We start from the raw sequence: 22,976 nt of genomic DNA, 5'->3' as shown, positions 1-22,976 counted from the left end.
GATGAGTCAGCCCTATAGTTCATTGAAGAAGTGCCTAAAATAATTAGGTCAGCTGGCTTCTCTAGGAAATTGCTCACCTTTCCTTGTTTGAACAGACATGATTCCTATCCCTCTTCAGAGTTAGGCAGAATTGAGGAGGAGATGAAGTCATCTCCTGTATGTTTTCCAGACAGATGAGAGGTACACACATAGAAGCCGCATGGTGTGGATACTTGCCACCACCCCAAAATTTGGTGTGCCCTTGAGCCTGCAATCCAGAAAATACCCTGTGCTGTCAGAGCAGATGTCAGGGCAACCATAGTTACTGGGGCACCTAGAGAAACAAAAAAGCAGGGAGAAATGTGTTGGAGAGAAAGAGGAAGAAAACAAAGTAGAGAAGGACTAGAAATGTAAGGAAACGGGAAGAGGGCAGAAATGGAGGTGTGGTGGGTGTGGTAGGTCCGCTGACATTTATTCACGAGGTAGTGTGAGCTTGGGAGGGTGCCCCTGCTTATTTCTTCCTGAGATTTGAAGGATATTCTATTCTCTGTTGTTGCCTGTGGAGTCAAGTGGTTGAGCCACCTGTACTGTCTGTCTGGTTTATTCTCAACCCACAACATGGTGCCTGGAACATGGGTGGAAGGAGGGGATGACAAGGAGTGTCCCTCTTTGCTCTGGGTACCTCCTTGTACATGATCACCGGGCCTCACCAGCTGTTGTGTGTGCTAAAATGTGCAGTATCGTGGTGGATGAGGGGAGACAGCTGGCACTAGCCTGTGGGGAGTTCTGTCCTGTGGCTCTCTTCTATAGCAGACAGCCAGACCCACTTCACTCATTCATTCATTCATTCATTTTTAAAGATTTTATTTATTTATTCATGAGAAACACACAGAGAGAGGCAGAGACACAGGCAGAGGGAGAAGCAGGCTCCATGCAGGGAGCCCAACGTGGGACTCAATCCTGGGACTCCAGGATCACACCCCGGGCTGAAGACAGGCTAAACCACTGAGCCACCCAGGGATCCCCAGCCCACTTCATTTGAATGGACAAGTTCTCCACAACAGTACAGTGGGACTGCAGAGGAAGGATGCCATGCAGCTGTTAGATGCTCTCCATGACCAAAATTTTCTAAATATCAATCAAGATATTGCTTTGATACTGATGGGCTGTTCTTAGGCCATAAGGTGGGAGGTGGCAGGCAGTGGCTATTGCTCTTGAAGACCTTTCCTCTGGGTAATGGAGGCCTAATGTTCTGGCAGCCCACTCGTGCCTTGAGGAGTAGAGCAGGTCTTTTCCTAACTGGATTATGTTGTCTAGCAGCAGGCCTCTTCACGCACTCACATGGTCTTCTTCTTGAACCATGTCAGCCTGGTGGCCCCTGGGACATGGAAGCTCTGAGTCAGCACACGATGGGGTTTATGCATCCTAGTGATTAAAACAGGATGATATGTGCTCTATAGAGGTGTGCACTGAAGTGTTACAGAGGCACCTGGGAAGAGGAAAGTTTCCAGACTTACAAATTAAAGGCCCAGGTTTATGTTAATATTCTTGTATCAATTAAATTGCTCTTCTTTTGAACTGGAGTGTTATCTCAGGATTAATTTTCCATGGAATCTGGAGTAACTGACCAGAATACTTGGGTAGAGTAGGAAATGAATATCCGGGAATTGGGTGATGATATTCAGTTCATTATCTATACTCAGCCTTCATTATCATTATCTATACTCAGTTTTGTGTTTTTTTGTTTGTTTGTTTAGGATTTTATTTCTTTATTCATGAGAAACAAAGTGAGAGGGGCAGAGACATAGGCAGAAGGAGAATCAGGCTTCCTGCGGGGAGCCCAATGCAGGACTCGATCCCAGGACCCTGGGATCACTACCTGAGCTGAAGGCAATATGCTCAAGCACTGAGCCACCCAGGCATCCCTATACTCAGCTCATTTATGGTTGTGAGTGTTACAGCAGAGTTTTAATTCCAGGAGAGCATCTGATTGATGCCATCTTAGACATTTCTGGGTTGCCTTTCAGAGTGAGCTCAGAATATAGGCTCATAGTAATAATGGCCATAGAAAAGCACAATTAGGAAAGTAAACCTGCTGCTGCAAACAATGGAATATATCCAAAGCCAGACAGCAATAGGTTTTAGATTGTCCTCACTGTGCTACTGTTCACCCGGGTAATTGGAAGTAGACTGTGTGATGGTGTTCCTCTCCAGAAGTGGTGGGGGGGGGGGGGGGGGAACACACAGTACAGCATTAAACATTCTTTTATTGCTAGAAGTAATTTTCTTCTATTTTTAAACAGTTGGATGTTGACTCTAAGTAATTATTTATCCAGTCTACCTACTTGAGTTCCAGAGGAGCAACAAGGAATAGAACTGACAAAGTCCCTGACTGCATGGTGCTTTTATTCTTTGGGAGAGAGATGCAGTAAACATGGGAACAGATAAATGAGATCCTTTGTGATAGGAGTAAGTGCTGTGGTGTAATAGAATGACAGAGAAGGAGAAGGGCATTGGGAGGCACTGCAAGTAGGGGTGGGAGTCTAGCATCTGGAGGAGGTGAAAGCTGAACTGAGACATAAAACCTGGGAGAGCCAGCCATTCACAGGTTAGGGGAAGAGTGTCCCAGATCAAGGGAGCAATAGCAACGTGGCCCTGAGGCAGAAACAACTTGGCAGATCGGGATGAGAGAGGTGGCCCGTGTGTTTGGAGCCCAGTGCGTGAGGAGAAGCAGGTGGGACCGGATGGGGGGATAGTAGGCCTTTGCAAAGAGTTAGTATCTTATTCTAAAAGTCGTGGGAAAGCATTGAAGGGTTTTAGGCGAAGGAATGGTGTGATCTGATTTACATTTTATATTACATTTCCATCCCTCTGGGAGATAGACATAAATGCTTGTGCATAGACTACCAAGAATACATAACAACAACTGGTAGTAGTGGTGTGGTTGCTTTGCCTCTGGGGAGGGTAACTGAGAGAATGGGATGGGAGACATACTTTTTGCTGAATATTATTTTATGCAAATTCAATTTCTGTTATATTCATGTATTATCTATTCAAACAGGAATTAATTAACAAATATTTAAAAAGTACATCTTGAGTCAATTACCAAGAACGAAAAGAAAAATCATTCTAACGCTGTGAGAGAGACTTTGAGGGGACAGCAAAGGCAGAAGAGGGCAACTCATTGTGGGCTCTAACTAGCCACGGCGGAGGCTTTGGCTTCACAGCATCCCAGCCCTGCCAGCCTTTGTTCTATCCCATCAGCATGCTGTACTCATTCCTGCCCCAGGACTTTTGCGTGAGATGATGGAGAAAGCAGGGCAGATTCAGAACTTCATTTAAAGATAAACCCAACAAGACTACTAATAAAGTTGGTGTGAAGAGTAAGGGAATGAGGAATCAGGGAGTCTTGGCTTTGGCTTGAGCAGCTGTATGGATATAGAATCATTCACAGAAGCAGGGAAGTTTAGGAGACTAGCCAATACAGGAGTCAAGAGGATTAAGAGTTCTGTTTTGAACATGTTACAGTTGAAATTCCTATTAACCAACCTAGTTGGGTATGTTTGTCAAGTGGTAAGTTGGATACAGGCGTTTAAGGGAAGAAATTGTGGGTGGAAATATAAATTCCAGGTGCATCAATATTTAGACTGCAATGTTGAAATATTGAAAGTTTGGGTCTGGATGAGATTTACTTGAAGGAATATATGAAAGTTTAAGAGTACTGCTTTCTGTGGTGGTTTCAGAAAGGAAGCTAGTTAAGGATTCCAAGAAGCTACAACCAGTGAGGTGGGAAGAAGATCTGAAATATCACAGAACACCACAGGAGCCAGGGCAGCGGTGGTATACTACAAGGGAGGGAGAGAAGACAGATACTGCTGAGAGATGAGGGTGAGCAGATTGGATCTGGCCACCTGAGCTCTTGACTGGCTTTTACTTTTCCTCAGAGGTTCAGAGAACATAGTCTGTAACTAATCTCTCCTCAATTCAGTCAAAATATTGAGTGAACCACCCCCTGTTCTAGGCATTAAATTTCAGAAGCACGGCCCTTTCTTTCATGAAATCTAGTCAAGAAAACGAGTTAAATGAAAAAATTACACAAACTACCCCTACAATTATAATTGTGACCAGTGCTTCAAGAAAAAGTCCAGAATGCCATGAAAAGCGTATAATGGGGCCCTAGGCTAGTCCGAAGGTCTAGGATGGTCTTCCTGAGTAAAAGCCATTGAAACTGAGGCCTAAAGAAGCAAGAATTTGATTAGGTCAGTGTATCTAGAACATAGAGTCCAGGGGGCGAGGCTGGATGACATGAGAGAGTTAAGGTGGTGAAATTGTCATTCTTAGGAAACCATTAAAGGGTTTAAGTAAGAATGAGATTATCAGAGATGGTTGTGTGGACTCACTGTGGCTGTTGAGAGCAGGATGGATTTGAAGTCAGCAATCACCCAGAGAAGGGTATTGTAGTAGCCTTGGCAAGAGGTACTGGTGGCTTTGATGGGGTGATGGCAGTAGAGATGGAAGGAAGGAGAAGAAATTTAAATTTTGGAACTAGGGGCGGCCCTGGTGGCACAAAGGTTTAGTGCTGCCTGCAGCCCGGGTTGTGATCCTGGAGGTCCAGGATCGAGCCCTGCATGGGGCTCCTTGCGTGGAGCCGGCTTCTCCCTCTGCCTGTGTCTCTGCTCTCTTCTCTCTCTCTCTCTCTGTCTCTGTCTCTGTGTGTGTGTGTGTCTCTGTGAATATATAAATAAATAAATCTCTAAAAAAAATTTTGGAACTAGGATCCACAGGACTCAGTAGTTGAATATGAAGAATGCAGAAGATGCCAGTGATGAACCAGGTTTCTGTCATGAGCCACTGGCAGCAGGGTGAGCTTGTTCTTTTAGAGTGGGGGACACTAAGGGAGAGGCAAGTTTGAGAAGAAGGAGTCAGTGTTCCATTTTGGGCACCTGAAGTCTAAGATATCCAAGGCATCTGGTAGATAATTGGATCCAGAGGCATAGAGCTCCAGAGAGAGATCTGGGGCAGAGAGAGAAATTTCAGAGTTGTTTGCATGTATGGTTAGAGTTTTAAACCTTGGGGCAAGGGTGGGGTGAAACAAAAAAGAGAGTCCAGCATGGGGGTAATTCTAATACTTAAAGGACAGTAGATGAGGAGCTACCAGTGCAAGAGAATGAAAACAAAGAAAGTAGTATGTGCCTGTGGGAGTAGTTAACCGTTCCAGACACTATCAAGGAGAACTGGAAGGGCCCACTGGATTTAGCAATGTAACAGGCTCCATTCGTGGCTTTTTTTTTTTTTTTTTTTAAATACCCAGACTGTAACCATATCTGAGCCCCCCCACCCCCACCCCTCACCAAGTGAAAGGGAATTGGGCTGTGAGGTCAGGTAAGAAGTCTCTAGAATCCTGGGGTGGGATCTCCATTCAGTGGGGGTTTTAACAGACTATAGTCCCTAGTCTGTTTTCAAATCTGAACTCATGTCTACAACTAAAACATTCTTCTGCCACCGAATAAGCCTCTTGCCCTTCAGGGGAGGAGGGTGTATTTAAATAAACTAACTTTAAAAATGGAGACTTAGGAAGCCAGCTTCTCTGCCCTCCCCTCTACATACACATCAAAGAGTGGACAGCACTTTAAGGCTTAAATTTTGTGAAAATAGAGGAGAGCATGCTTATACTCTTGAGGTCCTCAGAATGACCTTTTTGAGTTAATGTGAAAACAAGAGGCATGCAGAGAGACTTTTCATTCTTAGAAGAAGCACAAACCAAATGCACGTGACACTGGCACCGTTTGGATTAAAAGTGTAATTGTTTTCCGAGTGTCTAGAGCCTGTTCCTTTCTCTCCTTCCTTCCTTTCACTGCAGCTCCCAGCCCGACAGTCTCAGGGAAATAGACATGTGCTCTTCAGCACACAGTCAGTACGTGAGCAAACTTGGAAACACACATGCTCTGCCTCTGCTTGTGAGAGAGGCTTGCGGAATTCACAGCCATACCTGTGGAGAAGCCCCCACAGGAGCAGAGTAGCTGTTCTGCACTGTCCTTGGAAAGTTTCCAGGTCCCTTTCATGGTGTCCCTAACCAGTGAGTGCTTTCTAGGCTGCCCCGTGTAGTCTTCATATATTTTAACAAGTTTCTCTAAAATTTGCATTATCTTCAACAGAAATTCTTCACTGAGCTTATCACTTACTGTGCATTTATACTCTGTACAAAGAGGTTTGTGGAAAGGGGCAGAGGAAACTGTGCATCGCATGTTCAGAGGAAGATTTCACACTCATTCTCCTTTGTCAGTAGCAGTTTCTCCTAGGAGAAGGAACCAGAGAGCAGGCTGAGAGGGAGCAGGGAGGAGGAGGAAGGAGCGGGGAAGGGGACTCCCAGCCCCCAGTGCCTTAGTCTTACTGTGTAAGGTGAGGGGATGACAAAAGCTGGAAGAGCCATCCCAGCCGCAGCCAGCCTGCCTTGAGCTGGGGGCTTCACACACACTTGCTGTATTAATGTCCAGAACCCCTTTTTATGGGAGGTACTGCCGAGGCTCTGGAAGGTTAAATGGCTAAGTCACCTCACACAACTGTCGGCAGTGCAGCTGGAACTTGAATCCAGTACTTTGGCCCCAAAGCACAGGCTCTTCACTGGGTTTTCCAGGAAGAGAACTCAGGGTTACCCTGTTTATGGGACTTGCCATAGGTCTCCCCGAGGCCCATCTGGCATTTTTGTACTCTCCTGAGATCTCACCATGTGAGTTGGAAGGCCAACAGAGAAGAATGGGGAAAGTATTCCTTTCTTTTCCAAGTGTTGTTCTGGAGAGAGACACGTGGCATTTACAACCTAAGGCCACCTGAAACTGTGACTTGCCCATGTAGCCTCAGGGATGACTCAACAGGCCAGAGTTCTCTGGCAAGCACACTGAGTTGCTCCTGTGTGCCCACGCTGGGCCCTTGGTGGCTCTTGGGAGTACTGGTAGGGCCCTTCCTCAGGTCTCCACTGCAGCTTTGGAGCTGGCTCCAATTGAGCAAGTGATCTTTTAAAGGACAAGGTAATGCTGAGAGAGAAAGCCAAACAAATGTTGAGTGTGCTGAGAGGAGGATAAAGTCACCCAAGAACTAGAAGTTTCCTGCTAGTACCTTACGTCCTCCAGAGACCCTGAGAGGCTGGAGGTGTGGGGGCAGAGGGTGGGGAGGAAGCCGGGAGTACAGGCACCGCCTAGGGTTTTTCTGATCCTTAAAACTGCCCAAGATACCAAGAGGCAAATACTGCCTGCTCTCAGCTACTGAAATAAATGATGTTTGAAAGAACAGGTCATCATTCCTGTAGCAAAAACCGCCTTGAGCCATTTTCTGTTAGTTTTTAAATGTATGTTCATCTGCAGGTAAAACAGCCAAGCGGACTGAGCCTTCAGCCAGCCCCCTTCTCTCTGTGCCAAGGCGTTGCCGGGCTTGCTTGGAGGAGGGTTCTCACAAGTTAGGGTGGATGGCCTAGGACCCTCTGTGGTTGTAGCTGCCCTGTCCCACCGCCCACCCCCTGTGGCAAAGAATAGGACTAGGTTCTTCCTGGGGGGAGGCAGGAATGAACAGAAACAGGATTTGTCTGAATGTCAGGTAAAGGGAGGCTGCCTGAGTTTGGTGACAGGAGACACTACTGGGACAGGGTATGCATTCCCCCCAGAGAAGAGGAAAGAGGTCATTAGAGTTCTTGCAAGAATGGAGCTGTCTGGAGAGCAATAAAAGATACCAAGAGTGGTGAATGTTTTACACTTTTAAAATGACATGTTTGCAAACTGTGTCAGGAGCTTCATTACGCTGGACTGTGGCATGGTTTTCTCTCCACTGCTGCTGACTGTTCTCTCAGAGCCATGTGCCAAGTGTGCACAGCGCCTGAGGAGCTCATTGCACAAGGGCTCCCATATCTTTGCCTTCTGTCACACCGTGGCTTGTTCTAGCATTTAGCTTCCGTCTAACTGGTATCTTAATTGATTTGGGGGAAAACAGATGATTGCTTCTGCTTTAGAATTGTCTCAGTACATTTTAATGGTTTTTATTAAATTGTTGAGTAGAATTAGGCTCTTCCAAATCGCAAGTTCTCTTTTCATCTGAAAGACAGACTGATACCCTGCTTGGTGATCTGTGGCTTTGGTTCCAGCACCCTGGGCAGCTGACCCATTCTCTCCCCCAGCCCAGTTAAGCACCGTCTGCCAACTCAGCCAGGATATCCAGTTCTGTTTCTTGGAGTGGATGCTTTTCCTTCCACCATGCAAAGCCAGAGATGGTGGAGAATGTAAAGCAGACACATTTCATTCCTGAAATACCTCCAGCTGCTTTGCCCATACCATGTCTGATGAAATAAAAATACATTAAGATCCTTTAATACGTTTCTGTGCTACAAATTCTGCCTTGGGTATTGGGTCAGTGGATGTGGTGTAATACGGGTTTGCTGCTGGTAGGAGTATAAATGGCTAATGCTTTCCAACAAGCTTTCCTGTAGCCACCTGCTGTTCTCAGCATGTACTTACAAATGAGCTATGAGGTCAGTTTGCTGTCCTGAGCTTTAGGAAACTTTTACCTTGCTAGAAAAAAATGTGATTTCTTTTTTCTAACCAGCTTTCCTGGTCATTTCAGACACATGGGTCAGGCATATTTGTCACTTATTCTTTAAATAGACACATAGATCACAAGTGGTGCCTATCAATGAGTTGGGGATTGGATTGTCTGTTACCTAGGTTTCTCAGGAAGCTTTGGGAGGTCTTGGGTAGGTTCTGTTTGCCTGAGCTCATGCTCGTGTGTAGGAGCAGTCTCTGATTTTCCTCCTAACTGGACACACCTACGTAGGCCTCGCCACCACGCTGCAGTCAGCACAGGCTGGGGAGCCGGTGGGCAGGCAGCATGCACACGTGCACTGCCACCCCAGGCTGCACACCGGTGGATCATTTTACAGTGCCTCAGTCCCCAAGGCTTGTCAGTATTTTTAGTTTCTTCTTGAACCTTTGGCAGTTTGAAATTCAAATGAGCAAGAAAGTATAAAATATTTCTTATAAATGAGGTAAAAAATACCCAAACAGCAGGAGCTAAGGCCTGGCCTGCTCTTTGGTTTTACTAAAACTGCCACTGTGGATGAGCCTTCAAGGGCTGGGGGTGGGGAACGGGTTCTGCAAGAAAACAAATATTTAATTAATTAAAAGCCAAAAGTATACAGAGCTCCCCAGCTTTGCCAACTTTAAGTAGTGCTTTCTACTCCAAGATAAAGCTGATAGGCAGCATTTCTGTCTGACAAGGATTGAATAAAAATGTCAAGGGCTCAGACTTTGAATGTGGATTTTGGCATCACTTTCTTTATCTCCCTTAGGAAATTCCATGAAAAAAGTTCCAAACACTGCTTAATTCTTAGAGTTTGGAGGGAAGTGCTGAAGTGCTGGAAGAGGTGGAGTGTGGGGGTGATACAGGGCCTCAGCCAAGGGTAGGCACTGCATTGCTTGCAGGATGTAAGGCTGCCTCCTTCCCCTACCCCTCCTCCACCCACCTTCCCCATCCCCCAGTACAGGAGCCATTTCCCCTGGCCTGTGAGTGGGGAGCAGTGGAAGGACAGAACTGGCAGGTGGGACAGTCACCTGGTGCAGGGCCTTGCCGGCCAGCACCACCAAAAGGACACACACCCTTTCTCCTCAGGTCTTGGGTAAGGCTTCTTCCCAGGGTTCCTCTTAGGCAGTGATTGTTGTGGACTTCTGTAAACAAGTTAGGGAAACAGGAAACAGTGTTACAACTTTCACAGCACTTAGAACAAGGTGTTGGGTGTCATCTTTGATGATGGCATGTGTATAAATTGCTCAGTCCTGTGTGTTTAGTCTCAAAATACCTAAATCCCACCCTTTGTAAGCAGATGTGAGGTTTAACTGTGGATGAGGGTACCAGAATGTATAGTATGACTTCCAGATGTTAGCTTTAAATGCTGAATGGTGGGATCCCTGGGTGGCACAGCAGTTTGGCGCCTGCCTTTGGCCCAGGGCGCGATCCTGGAGACCCGGGATCGAATCCCACGTCGGGCTCCCGGTGCATGGAGCCTGCTTCTCCCTCTGCCTGTGTCTCTGCCTCTCTCTCTCTCTCTCTCTCTCTCTCTCTCTGTGACTATCATAAATAAATAAAAATTTTAAAAAAAAAAAGCTGAATGGTCAGGTCAGAAGTTTGGTCCCCACCAGATGAGCATTTTTAGAAACCTGCACTTCTAAGTGAATCTTGGAGGAATGAGCCTCAGTTCTGTTTTGTGCTGGGAATGTTTTTTCAGGGCCACTGGGTATTGGGCATCTTCAGGTTGATGTGGCATATGGCTCACTGATGCCACAGGCCCCAGGTCCACATCAGGAGGGCCGAGTCTGGAGGAGTGGTTTCCATTAACGTGCCTGTTGTCCCATGAGAATGCCCCTAGGCTTCTCTGTTGAGAGCGAGTGACCTGAATGCTGACTTCTGTATTTCTCATGCCATGTAAGGAAGAAACCCTTTCTGGACCGAGGGTTAGATAGCCACTAAATTATGTTTTCTTGGTTTATGCCATAATCCTGAGTCTCTGATAGTGACAGAGTTAGGGAAGCTTCTGACATATCCCCCATCTCTTGCTGTCCACAGCCACAGGCTTGGGCAGGGCCCAAGCCCTGGATAGGTCAGCCACTGTGGCCATCTAGGCAAGCATCCTCTTCTCTTCTGATGCTGCTTGCTTCATTGGAGAATTTTTTTTTTTTTTTTTTCAGAGTGAGAGCATAGCTGCTGGAGACATTCCAGCTCAGTTCACAGGGAGGGGCTGACTGGTATCACCTGCTGTGGTTGGCCTCCTGTCCCTCTTCCTACATGCAGGATGGCCTGTCTGAAGCCAGGGAGTGGCTGTCAGAGAGAAGGGTAGTGTGCGTGGAGGGAGGGTAGGCCATGGAACAGAGTGCTCATAGAGGCTTCTTCACCCTCCTTTGTAAATCAAGGGCTCATCCCAAATTGCTCTTCATTGCCAAAAAAAAAAAAAAAAGAGACACCCACCCACGTTTTTGAGTGTTTTGTGCAGATTTATTGAAAACAACACCAGCTACCTTATATTATAGGAGCTCTGTCGCTTCCTCCTAGGCTAGCATGTCATGGAGAAGCAGTAATTCGAGGCCCTAAGGAGCAGGGTGGCCAGTCATGGAACGTGGCAAGGAAAGGGCTGAGGTTAAACCACATTTAGCAGACAGATCATATTTTCAAAACTTTTGCTTTGAGTGTTTTCCTTTTCTTTTTGGGGATCAGCATCCTTTTAATCATATTCTCCTATTCCTTGATCCCTCCTCCTCTCTCTAAAATACTATGTGGCATGTAGCTATTGTAGGCAAAAGTAAATTGAAATTATTTTTCAAACTACATGATGCTGGACTGTGGGGCCATAAGGAGATAGATGGATATAGATTATATGTATGCAAGTGAATGAATTCAGTTTTGATGTAAACTTTTTTAAATCAGGGAAAGAAGAATTGCGTGGTACCCCAGGTGATGATACCAATTCAATTCATTGTCATCCTTTCAGACACTGCCTTGGTTGACCCTCTCTGGAAAGGCCTTAGTCGGTTTCTAATGCATGGTGTGGAGGAGGATGGCCTGGTCCAGACAGAGGCTATAAATCCCCTTGCGCTTTAAAACAGTGTTCATCACTGAAATTAAGAACAATCATCTTCCCTAGCAGCCTGAACTCATTTCTCCATTTCCAGCTTGGTCTAAAGAATCCAATTAGAGAGTAAATGAAAGTTCATGATACTTGCAGTGGTTTCTGGAAACAGATCTATGGGTACCAAGAAAAGAGGACAGAGATTGTGTCCCACCCACCAGTCATTCACGCTCTCCCCTGTATCCAGAACAGCTCACTCCCCACCACTCACTTCATTTAGCTGATTGGCTGCTGTCAGTAGATAATGCCTACTCAGCATTTAGGACAAATTCCAGCATATAACTTCCTTTTGGTGAGTGACCCTGACAAGAGAGGGGATTGAGCTTAATTTATGCCAGCTAAAACCTCAGTGCAACAATTTGGGTAGCTAGCCTTCCAGATTTTCCCCAGACGTTTCCCCAGTGATAAAGCTTTACATTCTAATTGTTACACATACCACTCCAAGTGTAGCTGCTGTGGTTTTCACCTTTCAGAAATCATAGCTAGGTGTCAAGTTGTGTCTTAACAGCGGACATACACAGAACTCAGATGGAGAAATGAGATGTTGCTGGTGGCTGGAGAATCTTGGGTAGGTAGGGACTGTATCAGGCAGCTGCTGAGGTTGTCACAGCCTGTTTCCTTTTACCAAGGGAGCCTGGAGTTTTTAGACCCCCTGAGGTGGCTGCGCTCTAGCCAGGGGAAGGCAAGCTGAATAAAGTTGGGGTGTGTAGTAAGGACAAGACCAGAGCCTCACCCCTCCACCCCAGTCGGCCTTTGACTAATGAGATGGTGGGCTGAGCCCGGGGCCAAGTTAATTTCAGAGGTAATCCATCTCCTGCTACTTTGATTCTGATCACATCATTCTTCAGAAGTGGAGAAGAGCCAGCCCCTGGGATCTTCACCTACATCATTCCAGTATCTTGGGAAAAAAAAAAAGGAAGGGAAGGGGCAGCAGGGGTAATGCTGAAGTTAGAGAAGTATGTCAGGACTCGGTGACAGGAACATCTACATACACATCATGCCACCGTACTGCTGTTGCCCTGCCTCAAGCCCTTGACCTAGCAGCAGCTTCTCCCCTGCCAGGTAGGCTTTGCTCCCAAAAGACAGTTCTGTTTGTTAGATGGAGGATGCATGCTGAGCCTGTCCACATTTATGCTGGGAAGTCCTTTAGGACAAAGATAACTGCTATCCAATATCTTCAAGTAATAAACTTATCAGTAAATATGAGCTCATTAATCTTAACTTTGCTTTTGGACCAAGTGGGAGCTCAGCTTCTCTGGAGACAAAAATTTCATCTCTGTTCTTTTCCTTAAACCCAGTCCCAATTTAGAGTCAAACATATTGCCCTGCTCTGCCTGGGAAGCAGTTAATAATGTGTTTTTTTCTCACAGTGGATAGTCCAGGCTCAACCTGGTCACTCAGGCCCCCAGGCCATTTGCATGTGCTCTGTACACAGCAAGAGCTCAAGACCTAGGAGCAGGAGTATCAGCTGAGGAATGTTCTCTAGATGAAGGGAATCTTACAAGTTTGGCTGTTGAACTGTTGCCTGTCCTGGCTACTCAGTCTTTGCTTCAGCTACTAATGTTGTTCTTCTAAAATCACTGCCTCCACCCTTCATGTCTGGAAAAAAAAGAAATTTAGGATGTAGAGATTCACACATCACCATTTACAAGGGGTGGCTGTTTATTCACTCTAGGCAGTGGGATCTAGGCATAAAAGAAGTCTCAAGGAAAAGTCTTTGAGAAGAGGTGTTGTTTGTGAGGAGAGCTTTGGCCTAGAAGGGCTGCTATGGGATGCCTGCCCATGCGCACAGAGAGAGGTGGACCTGGTCTGGCTAGGCCTGTGGGGCCTGGAAGTATGGCCACATAGGGCGGCAGCATAAGCCAGCCCAGCCTGGATCTCTCCCTCCCCTCGTTGACCAGACAGACCTAGGAGACATTAGCTGTCTGTCCCCCACACACCTACCAGCAGTTCTAGGAATTGAGCAGAATGGGGAAGGAAAGGGTCACATCCTTGGCAGCTCTGTGTCTCCTTTGTCCCTGAGCTTCCCACTGACTCCTCAAGGGCCTCCTCTTACCGTTTCCTCCCTGAGGAACTTCACCTATACCATTTCCTTGCTCTGTTGGCCTCTCCTCAGTCCTTTGTTTTGCCCCATGAGTGTCTCCCTTGACTTCTCTGTTCCAGAGAGGAGCAGCCTCCTGACCTTCCAAGTGGAGTTAGAAGTATCTGGGTCCTTTGAGATGACTGGCGATTAGAGCACAACATTTCTATTCTTTCCCGTATTTATATGTGATACCTCTTCCAGCACTGGAAATAATCCATTTTCCTTTGAGAGCCTCCACTCACTTGTGGGCTATGGTCTGATCACACCCACCGTCCCCCTGAGCCCTCATGTTCAGGAAATAGAATGTAATTTAAGCCATAATCATTTCTGCTCCCTCTCTGCCTCCTAGGAGTGGTGGGTATCCTATGGTGTGTATTACAGTTTGCTCAAGCTGGGAAAGTGCTGAGTTGGCAGCTCTCTGCTCTCCTGCCTATTTGGTAGGGAGGGAGGGGGCTCAGAACGCACTCATCTCCCAGGGAAGGGGGCATGTCTCACCATAGCAGTGGGGTTCCACCTTCAGGGCTCAAGCAGGAGCAGCAGTGAATGCAGAGTCAGCTTCTGAGCGGCACCCTTGGACATTCTGAGGCCCTCAGGCTGACTCAAGGAGGAGCTGGGAGCTGCAAAGGTGCAGCCCCCTTCATTGCAGGTGGCAACCGTGATCAACTCTCTTCAGCAGCAGGAGCACCTGCTATGACCACGGTCCACTCCTTCAGATGCCCCTCACATCCTCCAGATCAGAATGAGAGCTGGGCTTTGGGCATTTGGAGGCCACCTTAACGGTCTTAACATCTGTTTTCTCTGCTTCTCCCACCATTGCAGGTTATGTGTTCTGTATGTTACATCGCCTTCCCGAGCAGCATGACTGTACGTTTGACCACATGGGCCGAGGCCGAGAGGAAGCCATCATGAAAATGGTGAAACTGGACCGGAAAGTGGGGCGCTCCTGCCAGCGCATCGGGGAGGGGTGCTCCTGAAGGCCAGGCACGGCCGCCACATGACGCTGTTCTTAGTTCACTAATGTTAGCCTTATTTAGGACAAAGTCAGCCAGACACCTTGTACTGGGCACGCGTCAGACTACAGCCAGTCCGTTTCCTTTCTTTAGCCAGCCATCCTGGTACTGTAGTTTAGGGGTTGATGGTGGTTGAAATTGATTTCTGGCTGGTTACTAAGGTGCCTGCTAGCCATTGTATAAAATTAAAACATGAAGAATATTTTTTTTTGAGCATGGCTAGTGGATTTAAAACAACACATACCTGTCACTGCTGGAGTCAAACTTATAAAAAGCCTTAAGCGGAAAGTGTTCCAGATGGAGACTCTGAGTTAATAGAGGAGTAGAAGCTGGTGTTAAAGTTCCCATGACGCACATGGCTTTGCCAGAAACTCTGGTTAACGTTCGGCCTTTCACCTCTTCACTTATCCTTAGTCCCAGTAGCCAGGATCCCTGATGGCCCCGCGTGCCTTGGCCACAGGAGGCTGTTGAGATTGGCTGCGTGGCTGGGCTGGGCGGTGGCTTCGCCTTCCCACAGAGCTGGAAAATGGGGGTGGGGGGGCAGGTTCTTAGGAAAATTTTTTTACCTGACTTGCTATGAAAAAACTCTCTCATCACACGAGAAGAGAAACGATAACCTCACTTTGAAAATTAGCTCCACCCAAGACTAGTCCATGTATGAGACCCATCTTTTCTACACAGGACCCAACAGTCAGGAGAAGCAACCAGGGGCGCACCCTGACCCCACTGGCTCTGGTTTGCCACTTGCCAAGTGCAGGGGTCTGGCAGTTGATCAAATAAGGCTAATTACAGCACAGCAGCTGCGGCTGGGATCTACAGACTGGCCTCTGCAGCTAGATTTCTATATCAGGAGTTTTTAAAAAGACATTTCCTAGCCAACGGGGATCAGCAGAAGGGCTGGGGAGCCCCTGGGAAGCTGTGGCCCGCAGCCTCTGCCCCCCCAGCGGGTGCCCGCCCAGCCCTCTGCGGGCCAAGAGGAGACTGCCGTGGCCCAGCCCCTTGGGTCTGAGCCGCTCTGCAGTCCAGGGACAGCCTCTACCACATAGCAGGTGTAGGGAGGGGAGGCCGCACCGCACGTGCCACAGGGGCCGTGGGCTGATCTGTCTAGAACAGTGATTCATGGCCATGGCCCAGCTCTGAGAGAGACGTTTGCTCTGGCGGTGGGGATGGGAGGGCGTATTTCCCAGCCTGTGCCTCCTTGGTGCAGGCGGAGAGGAGTCCGTAGCCGAAGCGGCTCAGGCCAGGTGGGGAGGGTGTATATGGGCCTGTTCACCCAAGGTAGGGAATCCTCACCCATCAGGTGGGGAGGGGAGGGTGGACAGGATTAAGATTCTCTTGAAAGCCTGAACAGGGTTGAGTGGGCCGGAGACCCCATCCGGTCCAGTCTGGTGCGAGTCGGAGGCTCCTGCAGAGGCGGTTCGGATCTGCCCACACACAGGCTACTGGAATAGTTTAACCCAGCAAACTTTCCCTTTTATATCGCAACAAACAGTTCGACTCTGTCTGCAGTTCACAGCTAAACACCTGCAACTACAAATGTTTTTTGATCCGGAATACTGAAATAGGAAATCATGCTCTTCCCAACCTCTTCCTCCCATCCTGCCCCCACCAGAGTGGAATCCGCTGCAAAATCTCCAGCCTTATTCTTGCTTCAGGACCCAGACCGGTGTCTTGCTCTAGGGCAGCCCAGGGCAGAGGGGCCAGGTCTGCCCGCGTTTACCACTGTTGTCAAGCCACGGCCCTCTGGCCAGTACACGGCCATCCTCAGTGAGGCGGCCCGCCTAGGCCCCCCGCCAAGCTCTGATCCCGAAGAGGCCCCCCACGCGCCCTCCCAGCCCTCCTCAGGCCCCACCCTCTGCTTTGAGGCAGGGATGGGAAGCAGGCTCCTCGGGGAGCCCAGTGGCACACCGGGCTCGTAGCCCATGTTCACGTCCTGATGGTAGAGCTGGGGGTGGGGGGAGGGCTTGTTCCCCTGCAGTATCTGTTCTGTGAAGTTTGTTAAATGTAAGGAAAGCTTAAATTCTTGTATCTTTAAAAGAGAAGATCTTATTTAACCCTTTTGTGTTTTAGATTTACTTACACACATAGCCTAGAGCTCAGTTTTAGTTTTAACATTGTGAAAATATTAAAAGAATCTTGTAACTTTATTCTTTTTTCTCCTGCTGAAAAAAAAAATTAAACCAATCGTATGAAAGTTTGGGTTTCTCTGTTTTGCCAGTTCTCCTAAGTGCTACCTGTATAGCCAGGAAAATGGTAAAATGTCTCCCTGGCCAGAGTTGGAAGAGATGGGGGAGCAGTGGCTCTTGTGCACAGAGTCCCTCTCCATTCTCTGGGGTCATGTTCCAGGCCAGAGAGCTGCTCCCCTGGTTTCTGTGGGGTGGTTGTGCCTTGGGAGGCCACAGGGCCTGGCCCTGGGTAAGGGTGTGTGCACCAGGCCAGGCCTTTGCTGGCAGCGAGGAGGTTACACATGTGGGGGATGGGAAGAAATGGGCAACAGCCCTGAGGGAGGGCCCCTCTGCGTGTATGGTTTGGGTGTGTCTGGGGCCTGGGAGGGGCAGCATTTGGAGAGCCAGATGCCCCCAAGGGAAGATGAGCGTGATGTGTATCTGTGTGAACTCTGGTATAGAGAACGCATTTAATACGTCCTAAGGTGTTTAAAGACACTTGGGGGAAAAAAAAATTGGGGGTGGGGGTGGGGGAGTAGTAGCATCCCACCTTGTCACCTTTAGGGCAGAGTATTGACCACACAGTTGTCATTGAAAATGATGGAAAATCCTCAGAGGAAATGAGAAGGGCACGGTGGAGGCAAACAGGCAGATGGGCAAAGGAGCACAGGAGTCTGGTGGCCTTGGAACACGCCAGGCCCGCAGTGCACCCCCTCATCCCTCCTGCTGGTCTTGGAGGCTTGGTTTCTGCCAGCAGAAGTGGACAGCAAGAAGAGGGTGGGAAGAAGCCGTGAGGAGCAGAAAGCCCGCTGGGGTGAGGGTGGGTCGGCAGGGCAGACCGAGAGCCCTCTTGCTCCAAAGGGGTGTACCGAGAGGAAGCACCGCAGCAGGTGCCAGAGCAGTGGGGACACCCAGGAGAAGTTGCAGCAGCCTCACCAATGTATCTCCTTTGCAGCCATTCTCAAAGCTGCCCGAAGGAGGGCTCCGGGAGGAGAGAATAAGCAGAGGCAAATTGGAGGCCTGCAAACAGAGGAGTGCCGCGAAGGGTCTGCTCCCGGAGCCAGGTGTGAGGCCTGGCCAGCGTCCGGCAGCGCTGAGTAGCTCCACACTCGATCCATGCCCTGTCCCGGGGTTTGGGCAGGAGGCTGAGGTAGACAGAAAATTAAGCAAGTAACAGACCATTTATTAATGCCACACAAACAGTATTAATTAAGAGGAACCATAGGCCTTATGTGACTCAGCTGTGATTATTACAAACAAACCGACATGCCTGGTGTACGCGCCTGGTGTGATGGGGCTACGTCCTTCCTGTCCATAGTAGGAAGTGACAGTGTATAAAACTGAAAATTCCAAAGAGCAATATAAGCATGTTACCTAGAATGTGGAGGTAGATGCAGAAGAAAAAGCTAAAAGTTTGGTGGGTTTCTTTGGGAGTGGAGGATGGGAATGCAGCCAGCCTCATACTTACTACTTCTGTGACCATACACGTGTATAATGACTTTTTAAGTTTCAAAAATGACAGAAGGGACCACCTCTCCCAGGCAGTCAGGATTTCAAGAAGCTTAGGACCCCGAGGTGCAGAGTGGGACACTGCTTTCCTGGTCAGATGCTTCCAAAGATGCAGGTGGCTGGTGCGTTGCAACGCAGGACTTTTTACCACAGAGCCTTTTCATTGTCACCACACCTTGGGACAAGTTACCCCACTTCATTGAGCCCCTCCTGTATGCTGAGCACTTGAGGAAAAACCTGGAGATTACTTCTAGCCCGGCCAACCTGGAGCTTCCAGTTGATACGGACCTATGGTTGTGCTGTCCCAGGGGCCCATAACCTGAAACACCCGGCAGACCCCAGGGACTTGACATTGCCCATCAGCTGCATCCTGTTGCCCGGGTTCACGTATGAAGGTGTTTCTAATCAGTTACTGGACAGCAAGCCAGGAGCAAGGGGGTGAGGACCCTGGGGGGCTTCAGCAAACCGCCTACGAAATCAACCCGATAGCACGCCCTCGGATTGCGGGAGGGCCAGGCTGGAAGGGGCAAGCAGCCCGTGGGCTCACATGAAGCCGCTGGGCCTGGGGCCTCGTCTCGTGGGTTTGGGGGCAATGCAGCGTTGGCAAGTGACATGTGCCCCAAACCGGGGACTCAGGTTTCATGCCCGTGGGTAATGGGGTTCATGCACGACCCCTTGTGGGGTCCACCGACTCGGGAGGCCAAGCTGGGCCACTGGTTCCTAGAGCTCCGCTCCCAGCCTGCCATTGTCTGGCAGCCCGTGCTGTCCTCCCAGGGGCGGGAGGCAGGTGGACGTGCCGGGGGGCCAGGGCTGCGGCAGGCTCTGGAAGCAGGAAGGCCACGGGTCAGGCAGGAGGCGGTGGGGGACCCGGCCCAGGAGGACTCCGCGGGACCCCAGGCCCAGAAGGAAAGGGGAAGTCACCAGAAACGGGGCCCAAAGGCGGATGCTCCTGACACGCACCTCGGGAGCCCTGGCCGTGGGGGCTCCTCCGGCAACACCGGGGCCCCGCTGGACGCAGTGCTGTCCGGAAGTACTGCCCGTGGCGGGCGGCCTAAGGGAATGAACGTGTGATCCAAGAGCGCAGGGGAGGTGTCTGAGACGTGGGCTCCTCTCTGAGGTGCCTTGGGGACCGTGGTCGGCCGTGGGCCTCGGAGGGAGGGAGCGGCGGCAGGTGGCGGTGGCGGTGGCGGTGGCGAAGGGCTGGGCCAGCGGTCAGGCTGGGCTTCACTGAGGCGGGGCCGCGGGGGGCCGCTTGGGCCCCACGGAAGGATGGACGTGCGGTTGAGGTGGGCCGGGTGGGGCCACGCGGCGGCCGGCTCCGTGGACTCAGCTGAGGTGTGCGCCGGCCTCCGGGGGACAAGGGGGGACGCGGGACCCGCGGCTCTGGCACGGCCGGGAGGCCCTGGCTGGAGGTCGTCGGCACGCGGCGGTCACGGAGGGAGGGGGCACGGGGCACGGGGGGCTCCTGCCGGCGGGGGCCAGCAGCAGCAGGCCAGGGGGGTCCTGCCCCGGTCGTCGGGGGAAGGGGCCGGAGCCGGCCACTGGGGGCCCGGAAGCCGGGGAGGGTGGAGGAAGGGAGAGAGGAGCGAGGCGCGGTCGCCCGATCGCCCGATCGCCCGCGGCAGAAGCACCTGCGGGGAAACGGGTTCGTAGCCCGAGGCCCCTCACTCACCCAGGCCGTCCGACCTTATGAAACTTGCCAGAGTTGAGCTACCTGAAGCCCGCGGCTAAAGCGCCCGTCACGCCGCCTCCCGCTGGGCCACACCGAGGCGACCGGCAGGTTGGGGATGCCGAGGTGCAGTGGACTTGGGGGGATTCAGCTTGGGGGAGTGGGACAGCGTCGCGTGTGTGCCGTCGCCTCGGAGCTGGGTGGTCTTGGTCGCTCCCTGCTGCCCGCCCGACGACCGCCCGCGTCGCGGCTCGAAGCCCGGAGGCCTGGAGGGGAGGCGGCCCTCGAAGGGTCTGCAGCGAGCGCAGCGGCGGGTGTGCAAGCCCAGGGGAAGACGCTTCTCCCGCCTGCGCCCGCGGGAGGCCTGCTCTTGCGGAAGGTCCCCGGCGGCGCCCAGGTGCAGATGCCACCGTGCGAGGCGGGGGAGTTCCGGAGGCTCCTGGAATCCTCCCGCTGCCCCAGGAAACACCCCGGACTGTAGTTTCCCCACACGTGGCAGTAGTTCTAAAAACTTACGCCCCTGCCAGGGTGAGTTGTGAAGATGAAGGAAACTTCTCCAACGTACCAGTAATTGGAAGCTTGGCCGGCCGTGCTAGAGGAAGGAGGCGTCCTTCTGTTCTGACGCGGAGTCCGCAAACGGCTCTCCCCAGGAGGGTGACGAGTGCGCAGCCTGGCGGTGCAGGACCCAGGCCTCACAGACGCGTCCCACAGTTGCTGAAATGTTTGTGCTGGTTTTCCAGCGTTTTCGATGTCTGGGTGTGTGTCAACTTTGAGAAGTGGATGATTTGCTGTGATTTCTAATTCTTCATCTTTGAACCTAATTTTGTAGTCATATTTTTTATGCTTTTTCCTAAAGGGGGCCTCATAAAAGGAGGGCAAGAGTTGAAGGCCTTAAATGGTCAGTCAGTTCCCAGCATGAGCGGCAGGGGAGGGGGGCAGCAGGATGCCCGGGTGCCCACAGCCTTTCCCTGTGTCACGTGTGTCACAGGCTGAGATGAGGAGCTCAAGTCTGAAGGTAAGTCGGTTAAGTAGCTAAGCACACACTTGGGCCAGCTGACAGACCTCATGAGGGGGCCGTGTGCTGGTTCCTGCTCCTCTATCCTGGCACAGACTGGCACTTTGAGAGGCACCGGATGAGAAGTGTCATGACGATACTGTGACTTCAAATGGGTCCCTGAATTCTTTGGCACGCCTCCCATCAAAAAGCAGAGCCCTTCCCCTTGAGCGTGTGCTGGCTTTGGCGACTTGCTTCTCTAATGCTTAGCATACGGCAGGAGCCATCCCTGGCTCCAGGTGAGCTCTGAATGGCACAGGATAGGACGTCAGTCGGGCTCGCTCTCGCACCTGTGCTCCAGGAGCCTGGGCTGACACGGGAGTCACGTCACCAGGACAGTGATGATCAAAAAATGGAAAGTAGGGCAGCCCCGGTGGCACAGCGGTTTGGCGCCGCCTGCAGCCTGGGGTGTGGTCCTGGGGACCTGGGATCGAGTCCTGCATCGGGCTCCCCACATGGAGCCTGCTTCTCCCTCTGCCTCTCTCTCTCTGTCTCTATGAATAAATAAATAAAATCTTAAAAAAAAAAAAGGAAAGTAAGTGTTGGCAACTGTGGAAAGGATGGGGCCTCCTGCACATTGCCGGTGGGAATGTACAGCAAGGTGGCCACTGTAGAAAACTGTGCGGCAGCTTCTCAAAAATTTCCAAGGGATTACCATATGCCAGCAATTCTGCTCCTTGGAATCCACTGAAAAGACTTGAACGTAGGTCTTCAAGTGTATGCACACATACGTGTTCACTGCGGCTCTGCTCAGAATAGCCAAAAGGTGGATGCAGCCCGGGTGGCCACCAGGGGATGAGTGGATAAACACAATGCGGTGGAGTCCTACAGTTTGGCCACAAAAAGAAAGCAAATGCACATGCCAGGCTATGGACAAACTTCAGAAACATTATGCCGAGCGCAACAATCCAGTCACAGAAGATGACATGTTATAGGATTCCATTTAAGGGAAGTGTCAGGATGGGCAAATCCAGACGGTGGTCAGTAGGGTCATGGGGAGAATGGGGGCTGATGGCTTAGTGGGTGTGCATCTTTTGGGGTAATAACAAATGTTCTGGACCCAGACAGAGGTGCTGTTTGCACAACACTGGAAACACACTCAGTGCCACTGAATTATTTAAAATGGTGTATTTCATGTTATATGAATCTCACCTCAATTGAAAAAAAAAAAAAAGATCTGGCTACTCTGGAGCCTCGTACTGGAGAGAGCACATGGAGAGCCCATACTGAGAGAGAAGCCAGGGGGCCCAGCTGTCTGGGTCCCCAGGGCACTTGCCGGGTTTGTGGGGAGTGAGCGGGCTCTTCGGATGACCTGCCACAGCTTCCGTGCTAACCCACATGACACCAGGTGGAGCGGAGATGGCTCTCACCACTGAGCCCTGGCCAAACTGCAGATCTGTGTGCAAAATAAATGTCGTTTTCGGTCCACTAGGTCCTGGGATGGTTGGTCTGCAGTAATGTGATGTGAACAGGCGATGTCCGATGACTGCAGGGAGCTCCCGGCCCCCAAGGCATCACGACTGCCAGTGGGTTCAGCCAGCCAGGTTCTTGGAGGGTGGCACTAGGCCTCAGAGGTGGCTGTGCTGGGCAAGGATGGTGGAGGGCACTGGACCGGAGAGCTGTTGGGGGTTAGGGTGGCAGGATGCCCGGTGTAGTCAGGAGCAGAGTGTGTGATGCCAGCGGCCCTGGTGGCCTCGGGGACCCCTCCACCGGCTCAGCCCCGGCCGCAGCGTATGGCAGCCCTGGTCCGACAGGCAGGACACGGTTCTTCTGTGGCTGGGCCTCTGCCAACGCACCGCCTCCCTCTGGCCCCTCCTTCGCTGGGGAATGTGGAAAATTTTTCCATCCCAC

At 50.6% G+C, this 22,976-nt stretch overlaps 1 protein-coding gene across 10 annotated transcripts in view; it reads left to right on the top strand.

Moving 5' to 3' along the window:
• Positions 1 to 16,922, top strand: part of ZFAND3 (zinc finger AN1-type containing 3) — a 331,540-nt gene extending 314,618 nt beyond the window's left edge. For all 10 annotated transcript variants that reach the window (XM_077904181.1, XM_077904173.1, XM_077904176.1 and 7 more), the window contains one exon: positions 14,538 to 16,922. In XM_077904181.1, coding sequence (XP_077760307.1) covers positions 14,538 to 14,692 — 155 coding nt within the window. In that variant the 3' untranslated portion in view covers positions 14,693 to 16,922. The remainder of the gene's footprint in view (positions 1 to 14,537) is intronic.
• Positions 16,923 to 22,976: the final 6,054 nt, after the last annotated feature.

Source organism: Canis aureus, chromosome 7 (genome assembly GCF_053574225.1).
Source record: "Canis aureus isolate CA01 chromosome 7, VMU_Caureus_v.1.0, whole genome shotgun sequence".
Classification (NCBI taxonomy): Eukaryota; Metazoa; Chordata; class Mammalia; order Carnivora; family Canidae; genus Canis; species Canis aureus.
This window is presented reverse-complemented; position numbering and strand designations above follow the sequence as displayed.